The sequence below is a fragment of the Protopterus annectens genome, chromosome 14.part0 (genome assembly GCF_019279795.1).
Source record: "Protopterus annectens isolate FY-2018-M chromosome 14.part0, PAN1.0, whole genome shotgun sequence".
NCBI classification, from domain to species: domain Eukaryota; kingdom Metazoa; phylum Chordata; order Ceratodontiformes; family Protopteridae; genus Protopterus; species Protopterus annectens.
In genome coordinates, this window is record NC_056748.1 from 222,164,436 (window position 1) to 222,180,702 (window position 16,267).

The 16,267-nt window shown below is 41.6% G+C and overlaps 1 protein-coding gene across 1 annotated transcript in view; it reads right to left on the minus strand.

The window, feature by feature from the left end:
* CFAP58 (cilia and flagella associated protein 58) overlaps positions 1-16,267 on the minus strand; it is a 2,107,107-nt gene that overhangs the window by 1,607,724 nt on the left and 483,116 nt on the right. The window contains exon 8 of the mRNA XM_044055947.1: positions 62-144. Within this exon, the coding sequence (XP_043911882.1) occupies positions 62-144 (83 nt within the window). The remainder of the gene's footprint in view (positions 1-61; positions 145-16,267) is intronic.

The following is a 16,267-nucleotide window of genomic DNA, read 5'->3' on the forward strand; positions in this document are numbered from 1 at the left end:
GTGTAATTAAAACCATCAGACTCAGTCAGTAAACTTGTTTATATTTGTAGCATGGACCTACCTTATTTAGAATGTCTCTCTCTCTGACAAGCTCTTCTATTGCTTTCTTATCAAGTTCTGCTTGCTTTTTAGCAGTCTCCAATTCTAAAGAAGGAAAAAAAGATATTGCAAACCAGAAATTTCCAGGTGGTGACAAGAATGCAAATGTCATTGAAATTACAAATATTGGAAATCTATGCTTACGCTTCTACTGGGGGAAGAGCTGGTATTAACTGCAGTAATACAGCTGTTTTGAAATTTTGAGCATAGCTCTCAATCTTCCATCTCCAAAATGTGGAGCAAATCAGCAAAATGTGGTACACTTACTAATACCTTATTAACAACTAAAAATGAAAGTTCACCAACATGGTTAAAATGCGGTACTTACACTTATAATATGACCTTTTGATGAATTAATGTAATTCTGTATTACTTACCATGGATATTAGTTAAAAAATCTCAACATCAAATGTGGAGCAGACCCATTCAGAGTGGAACCGTGAGGAACATGGGATTTTAAGGCTCAAAATGAGGAATGCTCTTCATAATGAGATACACTTGAAAAGTTTGCTTTTAGGAGAAAGACCAGATTTTCTACTGCATATGGGTAAAAACATATTACAGATTTCTGCAAGCTACACCACCAGTTTAAGAAAAGGAGGACAACTGTTAGTCTGGTGTGTATGATATAACAAATGCCTTTGCTATTACTGGGTCAAAAAGGTTTTCACACAATTGGCTAAGTTTCTGGTGTCATTCTAAGGGGAGCCAGTATCTGTCTGCCAGGGACGACATGATTGACAGACCTCGATTCTTTGCCAGAGATGGCCTGTATCTGTCATCCCTGGGCTTCTAGATACTAGCCAAGGCTCTTGACACCCCTACAGTGCCTTTTTTAGGTGGTGTTCCAAAGACCAAATTACCACAGTAACAGCTACAAACAAATGCGATCTGAGGGTCATGCTGCTCAACGGTAGAAGTCTAAATCTCAAAATGCACTTGCTCAAAGTACTCCTTAAAATGGAGAACATCAACATTTGTGCTGTACAAGAGACCTGGTTCAAGGCAGCAGAAAGCAACCCTGCACTACCAGGCTATAACTCATTCAACACCTTTCGGCCTCAGAACTTGGACCGAAGCTCCAAAGGCGGTGGTGTTTCCATATTCATAAAGGATGCGCACACCTCCAGACTGGTATCCCAACATAATGCATCAGAGATACTTCAGGTGCAGGTAAAACAGCGATTCAGGTCGTAGACTGCTATAGGTTCCCAAACATGTCCCAAGACTCATACTCCGCATTCCTAAGTACCCTGAAGAATATTAGGGACCAACTTAACACTCTCATAATGGGTGACTTCAACTACCCCTCCATTAACTGGGAAAACTACTTATGTACCAATACACTTGCCCGTTTCCTGAAATTCATTAATTCCAATGCCCTGAACCAGCTTGATCTTACCCCCACTAGAGGTAGCAACATCCTTGACCTGGTCATTACTAACATGGTCGACCATTGCTTTACACCAATAGTCAACTCTTCCCTGGTTAGATCCAACCACAAACTAATCACCTTGGAAATCCACATCCCTCCCACCCACCCCCCCATCCCCCGCAAAGGTAACCACCATGAAAAACTTCTCCAAAGCTAACTTTGGGCTCCTAAAAACAGAGGTGGCTAACTTCAGGGCACTCATGCAAATGGAGAATAGTTGTATGAATGCCAAATCATGCACTAATGGAATGTAAGAACACGTACACAAATGCATGGATCTCATCATACCCAAAAGAACTAAGATGCTCTCCTCCAAAAAAAGGAAGCTAATCTGGTGGTCCCCTCCATAAATAAACTCTACAACAGAAGGAGAAAACTGATGTAGAATAAGGTGAAGTCCCAAGACTGAAAAAACTCCCTTATCAGCCTCAACAAAAAGTTATGGTCCCTCATCAAATCCTCTAAAGCTTGCTATAAAAACTGAATTGCAGCAGATAGTAAAGACACCCACAAGACCTTCTATAATTATGTAAAGAATCTCCACAGCAATACCCAGATTTGCTCTGAGTTACTGCATAATGGTACCTCCTATACCGAGCCAACAGATATTGCCAATATACTGGCCGACAGATTCAGTGCCAAATTTACCCCACCCCACCCCCCAAGGGACCAATAACAATACCAGTAGATTGCCAGGTACCCAGTATTACTGCTGCACAGGTTAAAACAGCAATATCCAAGGCCAAGAATACAGCTTCTATGGGACTTGACAATATCTCTGGCTGTGTTCTACATGAACTACAGTGTGAATTGGCACCTCACCTGTGTGCCCAATTCAATCACAGCCTCACCTCAGGCTTTTTCCCTACCAAATGATGTACTGCTATAGTTATCCCTCTCCACAAAGGAGGAGTGACTACAGACCCTTGAAACTATCTCCACATTAGCTTGATGAGTCTGATATGCAAAACTTTGGAACGCATCATCATGGACCTAATAAACAACGATATACAGAATCTCCAAACTGTGGATTCCACACAGTTTGGTTTTGTGAAGGGTAGATCATACCTGTTCAACTTGGTCGACTTCTTTGAGTCAGTCACCAGAGCTGTGGATGAAGGCAAGGTGGTTCAAAAAGCCTACCTTGATCTGGCCAAGACCTTTGATACCATTCCCCACTCAGGAATTATAGAAAAACCCACTAAGCTAAGCATCAACCCCTATATCACTAGGTGTGTTACAAACTGGCTCACAGATAGAACCCACAGTGTGAAAGTAGCTGACTGCAAGTCAGACTGCCGACCAGTCACGAATGGAGTCCCACAGGGTTTGGTCCCGGGTCCTCTCCTGTTTGGTATCTACTTCTCTGACGTCCAGGCCAACACGAAGGGACTCTGGCTACCAAAGTTCGCAGACGATTGCAAGTTGGGAGCTATTATTAACTCCCCAACTGATGTTGACATCTTACAGAAAGGCCTCACTGAGACCAACGACTGATGTCAGAACTATGGCCTTAAGCTCAATGCCAAAAAATGTGTCATCCCCTTTGGGAAAAACCCAGTTCCCATGAATTACCACATCAATGGTAGTCCACTGAACACAGAAGGTGTTATAAGAGACCTGGGAACACAGGTTGACAGCAACCTCTCTTTTGACCACCACATTGCCACTGTGGTCAGAAAGTCCTTCTATGTGGCACATCTCATTACTAAGGGTTTTGCATGCAGGAAGAAAGAGGTCATTGTCTCCCTCTACTCTTCCGTCATTAGGCCAATCATCTAGTACAATGCTCTATTTTGCATGTACCTCACTAGACACCTGCAACAACTGGAGAGGCTGCAAAAGTATCTCACAAAGAGGATCCTAGGCCTTAAACACTTGTCTTATATGGACAGACTCAAAAAACTCCAACTATTCTCTGTCTCATATCGCTTACTTAGAGGCAATCTCTGCTTGACTTACAAAGCCATGTCTGGTCCAGCTCTGCTAGAAATGCTACATCTAAAGAAATCCCAATCCCTCCGCACCACATGCTCCAGAGACCTCATCCTTATTACCACAGTCAACATAACGTGCTAGAGGGACAGGTTTATAACCCAGAGACTGCCCATGTTATGGAATAGACTTCTCATACATGTCAAACAGAGCACCTCACTGGCCCTCTTCAAGAGAAATCTTGATGAGTGGATGGGAAATAGAAAATTCACCCTGGGCATTACTCCAGTGACTCTACTAGACAGAGGCACTGGGAATTAAGGTTAGGCGGCATGATGCCACGGTAATCAAATGGGCTAGGCTTGTAAAGGCTCCAGGGCCATTAGCCTAGTACACACTTATGAACCTATGAACATGGGGTTGCCAGAACATAAAATGCCCATTGTGTCTTAACTTATGTGATTCTGCAGCTACTTATAGTCATGAAGAGCTTGCATGTTGTCACAGGATACATGTAATGTCATTCAATAATTTGTCCTTGTAATTTTCGGCTTATTTCCCAACCCTCAAAATTGTAATTTACTTTACCATTTGTAAGAATTAAGTTCTTATAAGGCTTACCTGCTGCCTTAAACATATACTGCAAAGGTGTGACAAGTGTAGATTGGCCTTGTGGTGAAAAGGCATAAAGTCTTATTGTGGCCCCGAAGACTCATGTTTGAGTAGCGGTAATGGTACTGGAAAGACTGAGGGGGGGTAGGAGTGAGTGGCTGAAATTCTGGGAGGCAGGCCATCTTGTTTTTATCTTCTCTAAGAGAAGTCAGTTCCATCTCAAGCTCCACACTCTATATTTTAGTGAATGCCCCCTATTCTCCTCATTCTGCCATGCCTCCCTCCCAACATGGCACCCTTCTCTTGTTTACCTCAGTGAACACTTAAATAAAATATACATTTAGTACCTCTGTTTTTTTCACAGTCTTCTGTGCTTTCTCTTCAGTCTTTTCTCCACTTGGCCAGTTCTGTCCCTCTCTTTCTTCTACCCTTTATGTACCTGAAAAAGTCAATGCTTCTCTTATTGATCCCTCTTGTTAGCTCCCTTTCAGCTTTAGTCTTTGCTATCTTTGTCATCTGTGATACCTTTCTGCTATCCTCCTTGCATTGTGCCTCCTTCTCCATTACCCCTACCTTTTGTAGGCAGTATCTTCTGCCCTAATTGCTATCCTCACATTCTTAAATAACTGTTTTAGCCTTCTTCTCTTTTTGTCTCTTTTCACAACCTTGCCCACATCCCTGAGTATTCTATTCCTGACCCATCCCCATATTGTTCATTCAATTTACTCTCAGTCTCTAAATGCATCCTTGACTACTTCTCTCAGCAGACTATAATCCACTCTTTTACATCCCACATGATTGTCTCTCATTTTTTTATCTTTACATGTACTACTCTAACTACATAGTGGTATGATCACTGTTGGCTTATGTGCTGTAGCCTGAAAGTCCATGACAACATCTGTATCAATTAAGATCAGGCCCAGAAATCTATTCTTTCTGGTACAATCATGTACCAATTGACTAAGCACTTTGTGGTCCCAAGCCTCAGTCAACCTCCACCCCCCTACTCTGTTCTACAGCTTGAAATCTCCCACTCTGCTACTGGCAGATTCAGATCTGCCATGAGTATTCCCTCTTCGTCCCACTGCCAATTCTTTCACCCAGTCTCATATCCTCCTCCTTTGTTGTCTGGAGGATGATACACTGTACCAGTCCCACCAGCTCTCTGCCTTCACCTAGCTTAACTGCCATGGCACTTACCTAGCCATTAACCCTGGTTGTAAGCTTGGCCTATTCCCAGTTTGGCTTTCTTCCTCCTCTGTGACCTCACATCTGATTCCCTCCCCTTTATGTAGATTGCTACTCCACCTCCATCCCTTCCTCTTCTGTCATTTCTGAACACCCTATATGCAATTGCATCCTTTTTGCACCCCTCTTGTCACTAAACCAATGTTTTTGTGGTACCAGCAATTTCTCCACTCCTCTCCAATGTCTTACTGTGCAGCTCACCCATCCTCCTACCAAGACTCCTTGTATTGTATATGACTACCCAGCCAAAGTCTAACTCATCCCTGTTTGTTCCTCTTCCTCTGCCATGTTTTCTTATTGCTTTCCATGTACTATATGGGGAATATACCAATACCTGCTCCTGCTGTCCAAGCAACACAGTCATCTGAGTTTTAGTTAAATTTCATACAGAGGTTGGCAATCGATGACAGCATTGCTATATGTGATTGCAGTTTATATCTAAGTTGGTCTCTGGCAACTCTTTCAGCAATTAATGCATCTCACCTGTACCTGTTACTGGGACCTGATCATATGAGGCTATCTTATATTTCAGTGACTCTCAAAGGAGTGAACACTCTTTATCAGTGAAAACCTGCCAGGTTGACCCCTCCCCCTTTTTTTCTCTTTCCTAAATTTGTTATGACCTCAGAGTTGGTAAATATATTAAGTGTTGGGGGGATATGGGAATTTGTTCCCTGGAGAAAAAAAGGAGGGTGACCTGTAAGATTTTCACAGAACTGGGCACTTACGCCTTTGGAACTTAACAAAACCTAGTGCAGCCCCTTTAAAATGATAGTTTACTGTCTTCAAAAAAAAAGTAGGGGTGCGTAAATATGCTTCTCAAATGTGTCCCTGTCCCTTAATTGTTTACCCAGGAGATAGACAGCATGGCTTTGCAGGCTTGCAGTTGTTTTATGTTCATTCTTAGCCACAACTGGATCAGGTTTTGGAATTTTAATCAAACATGTCCAATACTGAGGAGGTTGGCAGATTTTGCCAGATCTTCTCAGAGTAGGTGTCATGATATCAAGGTTTTTCCATATAGTTCTTGAGACTAGTTGCACTTTTTATCTATGGAAATAACCACATCGGAAGAAGTTTGGGGGTCCAAAAAGCATCCTGCATGGTGTTTGTGGGATCTGTGGGCTATCCCCCTTCCTGATATATCATTTTAGAACCTTTCCAAATTTAGGGTCATGAGGGAATCTATATCACTGCACTCTTCAGCTTCTTTGGTAGGAAACTGTGAAGCTGTGTCAATATGTTTCTCCATAATTCTCAACTAGCAGACATTAAAAATAGGTACAACGGCCCTTGAAAAGTAGGAACACCCAGCCAATAATCTGAACATGTAATTAGCATAAAATGTAATACAAGATAGCACATAACTCTTTCCACTTCCAGTAGGAATGTGGGATACTACTCAGAAACACGTTTAAAAACAGAGGGTGATAAAGATGATGAAAAAATACAAGTAGATTATCAAACAGACAATGTAAAATCTGTAGACTTAAGTGGACTGTATTGCAAAATTCTACCACACAATGTCATTTATTTTTGCTTCTGAAAAGGGGATGTTAAGTGTTAGTGTGCCCTATTTCCTTAAGTTATTGTAGTGTGTTTTTTCTGTGTTTTAGGCAGCTTTAAAAATCATGTACGATGAGAGGGGATTCAGAAAATTGTGTGATAGGGTAAATAAAGATTAAAAATGGGGGCATACCTCCAAAAATGGGCACATCATGTGCTGGGGTAATTCATGCCTGAAAACAGGAAAGTTAAAACAGGGACATTTGGAAGGTCTGGTTTTCTGTTGCAAGTTTACTTCTTACTGGTCCTCAAAGATGATGAAAACTGGTTCAGTTTCCTTAAAATGAGCCTTCAGAAAATATCTGCCTCTCTGCCCTGCTGCCAGAAAAGGCAAATGTTTAGAGATTCAGGAAACATAAAGTACAGTTGCCTAAGTAAATTTACCATACTAGTAGATGTTTGAATGATCGTTGCTGCAGTAGCCTTAGCTGTATGGATTATGTCCTACCATGGAAATAACAGCTGACAAGCTTCCAAAGCTTCAGGGCAACTTCAACTTGCCCAGACTGTCAGACAGCTCTAGCTGAGCTGACTAAAAGACAAGTCTGGATGCTAAACCATTCAGAGCTCTCCTGCCAAAAGAGAGAGGGAGGCTGAGCCCTGAAAGGGCAATCCTAGGAACAACACAAAATAAAAGTCCACAGCCTGGCATAGAAAAACACACCCTAAGAGGGGAGTGGAGGCAAGGAGCAGCTAGTGCAGCACTAATTATTCAAACATATACTGTTATAATAAGTTTTAGAAAAGATTAGCTTACTACGTTCATCATGTTGATCACTGCTGCAGTAGCCTTTGCTATATAGGTAGATTACCCTAGCTTACTACACTTGGGAAGCGGAAGACGAAGAATCCAGGAGCCCCTGGAGAATGGTCCTAGCAAAGCCTGATATGGACATAGAAGTATATACAGAGTACCAAGGAGCAGCTTCTAGAATACTTCTAGAATCCAACCATTTCAAAAAGCCATAGATGAAGCCAAGGCCCTGGTATAGTGGTCCTTGAAACTGCCTGGTAGAGATTTGTTATGGTGAGTATAACAGAAGGTAACAGCATTAGAAAATCATTTGGAAACAATCTGTTTTAACATAGCCTCCAGTATGCACCCCTCACTTGTTGGATTCATTACCATATGGGGAATATAAACACATTTTTAATAACACATATAACAAAAATATGGTAAGCAGGGAGTTCATGAAAGTAAAGAATAAACTGTCATGTAGAGGCTATTCAGTTGATTTGTTGGTTACGACAGAGGAAAGAGTTGTAAGCATTCATCAGGGGGCAGTGGTGGTATAAAAAGAAGGGAAGAGGAACGACTTCATGATGAGAATGATGAAAAATTGATTTTTGCTAGTAGGTTTTCTCCTTTTTCTCACACTTTAATGAATTTAGTATGAAAGTTTTGGCCCATAGTTTTGCAGGGAGATTTAACTAAAGGTGTATTTCCAGAAAACATAATTTTTTTCACATAAAAGATTTTTGAATTTGAAGCAGTTGCTGAATCGGAAGAACAAAAAGGTAGGCACCGGTGGATGGGTAGGATGTTATCCCTGTTCCAGATGTAAAGTTTGCCCGAGGGTAAGGAACTTACATGGTAGTAAGATCAATGATAGAATATATAAAGCAATGCAGATCTTCACTAGTCATTCCATTAGAGTGGCTTATATTGTGGGATGTGGGTGTTCCCCGAGTAAGTATTATATTGGATAGACCAAGAGACAGGTCAAAAAATGTATTTTGGAGCATACAGGGGACATCAGACATAGGAGATTGGATAGCCCAGTTGCTTATCATTTTTGTCTTAATCATGGGGGTTCAGACTCTTCATTATTTTTGAGTGTATTAGCCAGGCCTACATATCAACATGGGGAAGTATATGATGAAAAATTACTAACTTTAGAAACCAGGTTCATCATTAATTTTAAAAAGTCATTTCCTTCAGGTCTTAATTTGGAGGTTAATATAAATGTATAATATAAATGTTAAACTCAAATGTTTAATTTTAATGTATAAAGATGAACATATAAATGAAAGGTTTGTGTTTGTATTCAGAATTGGGAACATGGTGGGACATTGATACTGTTTTGCAAAAGGGGAAGTGTCACTTTAATTTTAATGCATGTGTAATTCTTGATGTCACTGTAATTAATCAATTAATAATTGGTAATTTGGTATATAAAAGGTATGCTTTTGGTGTATTAATTATCCCTTGAAGGCTTTTTAGCCGAGGTACCAGGAGACAACAGTAAAGGAGATTGATTGTCACTTGGAAGACTCCGTGTTTTATTTCTTTAGTTCGTATTTTTTTTATTATAGTTGAATTAACATAGGCTGTCCCTTCTTCTTACCTTCAGAAGGAATGAACAATTCACCCAAAGATCTGAAAGATTTAGTTCTGTCAAGATAGTACTTAAGTTGTCTATGGATATTCATGGTATAGAGTATCCTTTCTCCCTCTTTTTAACATTCAGGAAAGAAAACAGTAAGATGGATAACTTGCCTTAAAGTAAACTCAGATACCACTTCATGCATAAAAGAAGGGTTATTTCTGAAAGAAACCCTATTCCTATGAAATATGAGATAGGGCTGACTCACCAGAAGAGCTTGCAACTCAGATACCCATTTATTAAAACCTGTTTTCCATGTTAAGAACCTCAAATCAGACAGGTTAGCTGGTTCAAATGCAACAAGTGTTAGCTTTTGTAACACAAAATTAAGATCCCAAGGAGGAACCGCTAGTTTTCATGGAGGCCTCATACATAAAATCTTTTTAAAAACATTTTGATATGAGACTGCATTGAAAGAAGAAGAACCATGGGCAAACATGCTGAACCTTGATAGAGGAATAAAAAAGACCAAAGGATCACTCACATAAATATTGTAAAATCAGAGAACACCTAGCCCTGAATGTGTGCCGGCTATGTTGTTGGCACTAACTATAAAAACTTTTCCATTTGCTAATATATGATTCTCTAGCAGCAGGCCTTCTTGCCATTAGTATCTACTGCATGTCCTTGGTAAACAAATAATTAAAATGAATTAAGACCCTATCATTCAGGCAGTTGAAGGTGAGTGATATTAAGAGTGCATCAAGCACCCCTGTTCTTGTGTGAGTGCATCTCAAAAAAGGGAGAACCACGGTTGCCTGGGCTAGAAGGAGTCACCACAGTGATCTTGTGGGATTCCTTCCAAATCTTTAGAAGTACCCTGGATATTGGTGGAAAGGATGGAAAAAGCATACAGTAACATTTGTGTCCAAGGAAAAGAAAAGTCCTCTGTTTTCCAGTCTTTCTTGAATGGAGTTTTGCAACAGAACCTTGCAAGTTGATTGTTTAAAGATGAGGCAAAGAGGTCTGCTACCGGAACTCCCCACAGATAGATCAAACCTTGGAAGACTCCTTAATCTAGTTACCATTTGTGAGAGCCTGCTCTAGCCATGCTCAGCTTGTCTGCCACACAGTTTTCCTGTAAAGAAATGTAAGCTGCCTCTACAGTGAGATTGTGCTGTGAAGTTAAATCCCAAACCAACATGGCTAGTCTGCAAAGAGGGCATGGCTTGGTACCCTATTGCATGTTCATAGGTAGGTACTAGGCTATTGGCCCTAGGGCCTATACAAGCCTAGCCAAAAAGGTACCATGGCTTTCGCCACCTAAGAAAATTATTTTCCTGTACCTCTGTAGAGCAGACCCATAGAAGTGATCCCTGGGATGAATTTCCTATTTCCCATCCAATCATCAAGATTTTTCTTGAAGAGTGCTAATGAGGAGCTTTGTTTGATGTAGATAGGTAGTTTGTTCCAGAGTATGGGAAGTCTTTGGTACAGGAACCTATCCCTCCAACATGTTCTGTTTATTGTGGTGACAAGGTTTAGGTCCCTAGAGTGTGTAGCTCGGAGGTATTGGGATTTCTTTAAGTGGAGCATGTCCAACAGCTCTGGGTTTGACATAGCTTTGTATGTTAGGCAGAGATCACCTCTGAGTAGGCGATATGTGACGGAGTAAAGCTGGAGTTTTTTGAGACGGTCTGCATAGGGCATCTGTTTGAAGCCATTAATCCTCTTTGTGAGGTATTTCTGCAGCCTTTCCAGTTGTTGTAGATGTCTTGTGAGGTACATACCAAAAGGGACGTTGTACTCTATAATGGGTCTAATGAGTGACGAGTAGAGGGGAAACAATGACCTCTTTCTTCCTGGATGAGAAACCTTTTGTGATGAGGTGTGCCACGCAGAAGGATTTCCTGACTACGGTGGTGATGTGATTATCAAAGGAGAGACTACTGTCCACCTGTGTCCCAAAATCTCTTATCACACTTTCGGTGTTAAGTAGACTACCACCTATGTGGTATCTCATAGGTACAGAGTTTTTACCAAAGGGGATGACAATGCACTTTTTGGCATTGAGCTTGAGGCCATGGCTTTCACATCAGGCATCTGTCTCAGTGAAGCCCTTTTGTAGGATGTCCACATTGTTAGGAGTTTGTTTCAATTATGGCTCCTAGCTTGCAGTCATCTGTGAACTTCGTTAGCCAAAGACCTTCTGTGTTAGCCTGTACTTCAGAAAAGTAGATACCAAACAGGAGAGGAGCCAGGACTGAACCCTGTGGTACTCCACTTGTCACTGGTCTGAAGTCGGATTTGGAGTCTGCTACTTTCACAGTGTGGGTCCTGTCAGTGAACCAGTTGGCAACCCATCTTGTGAAATAGGGATTTATACCTAGTTTAGTGAGTTTATCTAAAATTCTAGAGTGGGGGATGGTGTCAAAAGCCTTGGCGAGATCTAGATAGGCTGTGTGAACCACCTTACCCTCGTCTACAGCTTTGGTGACTGCTTCAAAGAAGTCAATCAGGTTTAGGAGACATGATTTTACAAACCTAAACTGGGTGGGATCCAGAGTTTGGAGATTACCAATGTCTGTTTATAAGTTCCATGATGATACGTTCCATGGCCTTGCAGACCAGGCTCGTTAGGCTAATGGGGCGGTAGTTCCTTGGGTCCGCGGTGGGTCCCCCTTTGTGGAGTGGGATAACCATCGCTGTGTGCCATTCAGTGGGCACAAAGCCTGAGGTGAGGCTATCATTGAACATAGTGCTTAGATGGGGTGCCAGTTCATTCTGTAGTTCATGTAGAATGCAACCTGGGATGTTGTCAGGTCCCATGGATGCTGTGTTCTTGGCTTTGGAGAGTGTGGTTTTTACCTGTGCAGTTGTGATTACAGGAACTTTGCATTCTTCTGGTATAGAGATGGGCCCTTCAGGGGTTGGGGGGGGTAAAGTTAGCACTGAGCCTATCTGCCAGGATGTTGGCAATATCAGTTAGTTCTGTATATTTAGAGCCACTGTGTTATAACTCACAGCAGATCTGAGAGTTGCCATTGAGATTTTTGACATAGCTATAGAATGCTTTGTGGTTGTCTTTAGAATCAGTGGTGATTTTGTTTTCATAACTAGCTTCAGAGGATTTTATGAGGGATCTCAGCTTCTTACTGAGGCTGACCAGGGAGTTCTTCCAGTCATGGGATTTTACTCTTTTTTTGCAACAGTTTCTTTCTTCTGTTGTAGAGTTTGTTTATGGCAGGGGACCACCAGATTGGCTTCCTTTTTTTGTAGGATAGCATCTTGGTTCTGTTAGGGATAGCACAAGCCATGCACTCGTGTAAGTGCTTATAAAGTGCATTTGTGTAGGATTCAGCAGTCATACCTCTATTGTCCGTCTTCATGGGTGTCGTGAAGTTTGCCACTTCTGTCACAAGAAGCACGAAGTTGGCTTTGGAGAAATGGTTTACGGTGGTTTCCCTAATGGGGGGTGGGGGCGGGATGTGGATGCCTAGGCTGATTAGCTTGTGGTCGGATCTGACCAATGAGGAATTGACCTCGGGTGTGGAACACTGGTCGCCCATGTTGGTAATGACCAGGTCAAGGATATTGCTGCCCCTGGTGGGGGTGTGGATAAGTTGATCCAAGGCGTTGGAATTTATGAATTCCAGAAAACGTTGTGCAAAAGTGTTGGTACATGAGTAGTTTTCCCAGTTAATGGTGGGATAGTTGGAATTGCCCATTATTAGGGTGTTGGTTTGTACCCTAATATTTTCCATTGTATCAATAAATGAGGAGTGGGAATACTGGGGCATGGTGGAGGATCTGTAGCAAGTTACAATTTGGATTGCGGTCTTGCCCAGAGTTAGGTGCACTTGGATAATCTCAGATGCATTATGATGAGCAACTAGCCTGGAGGTGTGGATATCCTTAATGAATATGGACACGCCTCCACCTTTAGTGTTTCGGTCCAGGTTAGGTGGCTGAAAGGTGTGGTATGAATTATAGCCTGGTAATGCAGGGGTGCTCTCTGGAGCCTTGAACCAGGTCTGTGTCACTGCACAGATGTCGATGTTCTCCATTTTAAGGAGTGCCTCGAATGAATGCATTTTGAGGTTTAGACTTCTAGCATTGAATAGCATTACCCTCAGATTTTGCTTGCTTGTACCTGTTACGGTGGTGATTTTGTCATTTGAACCTTGTCTAAAAAAGGCACTATAAGGTGGCAAGAGCCTTAGCCAGTACCCGGAATCCCAAGGGCAACAGGTGCAGGCCATTTCTGGCAAAGCATCATGGTCTGTCGATCATATCATCCCAGGCAGACAGATACTGGATCCACTTAGAATGACACCAGAAGCTTAGCCAATTGTTGAAGTCAAACATTTTGTCCTTGTACTGTGGTATAAGTCTGGATGATGGCAGGATGCTACTCAGGGCTAGGGTCATACCTGCCTGGGCTACAAGATCGGTGAGCTCCTCCATGTCTCTTTTCATGTAGTCCAGGGAGGCCAGGGAGGTAAGTCTCAGGTCATTCACACCAACATGGACAATGACAGAGTCATAATTGTACTTGTTGTGAAGTGACCTGAGTGCGTGCGTTATGTGGCGGATCCTGGCACCCGGCAAGCAGCTGACAGAAACTTTCTCCTTGTTTAGCCTGGTGAGTGGAACATCAGTGTGCCTGACTATAGAGTCACCTATGACTAGAGTGTTGGGTACGTTGTTATGCCTTATGGGCTGTAGTTGAGTGGCACACTGAGTTTGTGGGCTATGTGTCATTTGGGTTGTGTTGGGGGGTGGAGGTTGCATGAGTTTCTGCTTTGGCGGTCTCTGTTGCTTGAGCAGATTTTTATTGATAGCCTCCACGAATGTAGGTGTATGTTTTGTGTTGCTATGTGTGTGTTTTGGTGGTGAAGGTTTTGAGGGACTATGTGATGAGTGTGGTGTGGTGCAAGTGTTTACCTTCTCCTCTTGACTGTCTAGTCCAGTCTTGGGTGAAGAGAGCTTTGCTTCCAGTTTGGCTATATAAGTGCATCTCTCACAGGTTGTAGTGTTGGGTGGTAGGAGGAAAGGGTTGTCTGTGTACATGAGGCAATTGTTGCTCTGTCCCAAGCTGCCCATATTCATCAGGTAGACAGGAGAAAACACCAGGAGCTGACCCTTAAACATGCCTGGATAGGTGTTTATTTATTAAGTACTTAAAACTGTTTTCCTCTAGACAAGTGAGGAAAGTTGAGTGCTGTAGTAATTTGTAGCTTATGTAGTGCTTAAAACGAGTTCTGAACAAGTGCTGAGCTCAAAGAAACAGATCTGAGTGCTAAAACTAAAAAAACTAGCTAGTTCTAAGGGAAAATCTGAAGAGTAGACTTTATGGCACCAGGAATAGTTTAACCCTAGCTAAGCAGCAATGCATAAAGTGTACTTTTTTTTAAATATATCAGTAGCAAATGAGCAAACTGATTTAAACAAATTAACCAATAAAAAGCTAAAAAACTGAGCCCCGTTCCAGCAGTCTTCGATCAGACAAGTTCTAAAAGCACACTCCTGCCACTAGGGTGCAGGGGAACCTTCTCCAAAAAAAGATGGTTTGGATTAGTGCTCAAGTTATATAAACAAAGCTAGAGTCAGCAACTCTGAATTTAGTCTATGCTACAGCAAACAAGGTGTACCAATTTCAGAAAGAAATAGTTCCAATAAGCAGGCACAATAAGCCTTTAACTAGAAACTCCCAGCTCATAAGGGCAGAATCTACTCTCTCCTCCCACAAGAGTGCAGACTATACCTTCTTAATGTAAAATAACTGTCCCAAAGCCCAAGTGCTTAAACCAGAACTAATTCACTTTTAGAATAACAGACACTAAGCCTTCAATCAACAACTCCCAACTTAGAAGGATGTAAGCTACCTGTGCTGCCACAACAGTGCAGACCACAAACCTTCTTAATGTAAAACAACTGGTCTGAAGCCCAAGTGCTTCAACCAAAGGCTTAGAATAACAGTAACAATTTAATCAGGCTACTAACAAGTAGTAATAAATGCAGTAGAATAAATGGAATAAAGTAAGAAGAAACACAAATACAGTAAAAGCAGATGAATAAAGTGCATTTTTTTTATATAACAATAGAAAATGAGCAAACTGATTTAAACAAATTATCCAATTAACCAGTAAATAAGCTCAAAACTGAGTGCTGTTCCAGCAGTCTTCAACCAGACAAGTTCTAACTGCAGTCCTGCCACTAGGGTGCAGGGGAACCTTCTCCAAAAAGGATGGCCTGGATTAGTGCTCAAGTTATACAAACAAAGCTAGATTCAGCATGCCTGAATCTAGTCTATGCTACAGCAAACAAGGCACACCAACTTCAGAAAGAAACAGTTAAAATAAGCAGGCACAATAATCCTTTAACCCGAAATTCCCAGCTCAGAAGGGCAGAATCTAACCTCTCCTCCACAACAGTGCAGACCACAAACCTTCTTAATGTAAAATAACTGGCCTGAAGCCCAAGTGCTTAAACCAGAACTAATACACTTTTAGAATAACAGACACTAAGCCTTCAGTCAGCAATTCCCAATTTAGAAGGATGTAAGCTACCTGTGCTGCCACAACAGTGCAGACCACAAACCTTCTTAATGTAAAACAACTGGTCTGAAGCCCAAGTGCTTCAACCAAAGGCTTAGAATAACAGTAACAATTTAATCAGGCTACTAACAAGTAGTAATAAATGCAGTAGAATAAATGGAATAAAGTAAGAAGAAACACAAATACAGTAAAAGCAGATGAATAAAGTGCATTTTTTTATATAACAATAGAAAATGAGCAAACTGATTTAAACAAATTATCCAATTAACCAGTAAATAAGCTCAAAACTGAGTGCTGTTCCAGCAGTCTTCAACCAGACAAGTTCTAACTGCAGTCCTGCCACTAGGGTGCAGGGGAACCTTCTCCAAAAAGGATGGCCTGGATTAGTGCTCAAGTTATACAAACAAAGCTAGATTCAGCATGCCTGAATCTAGTCTATGCTACAGCAAACAAGGCACACCAACTTCAGAAAGAAACAGTTAAAA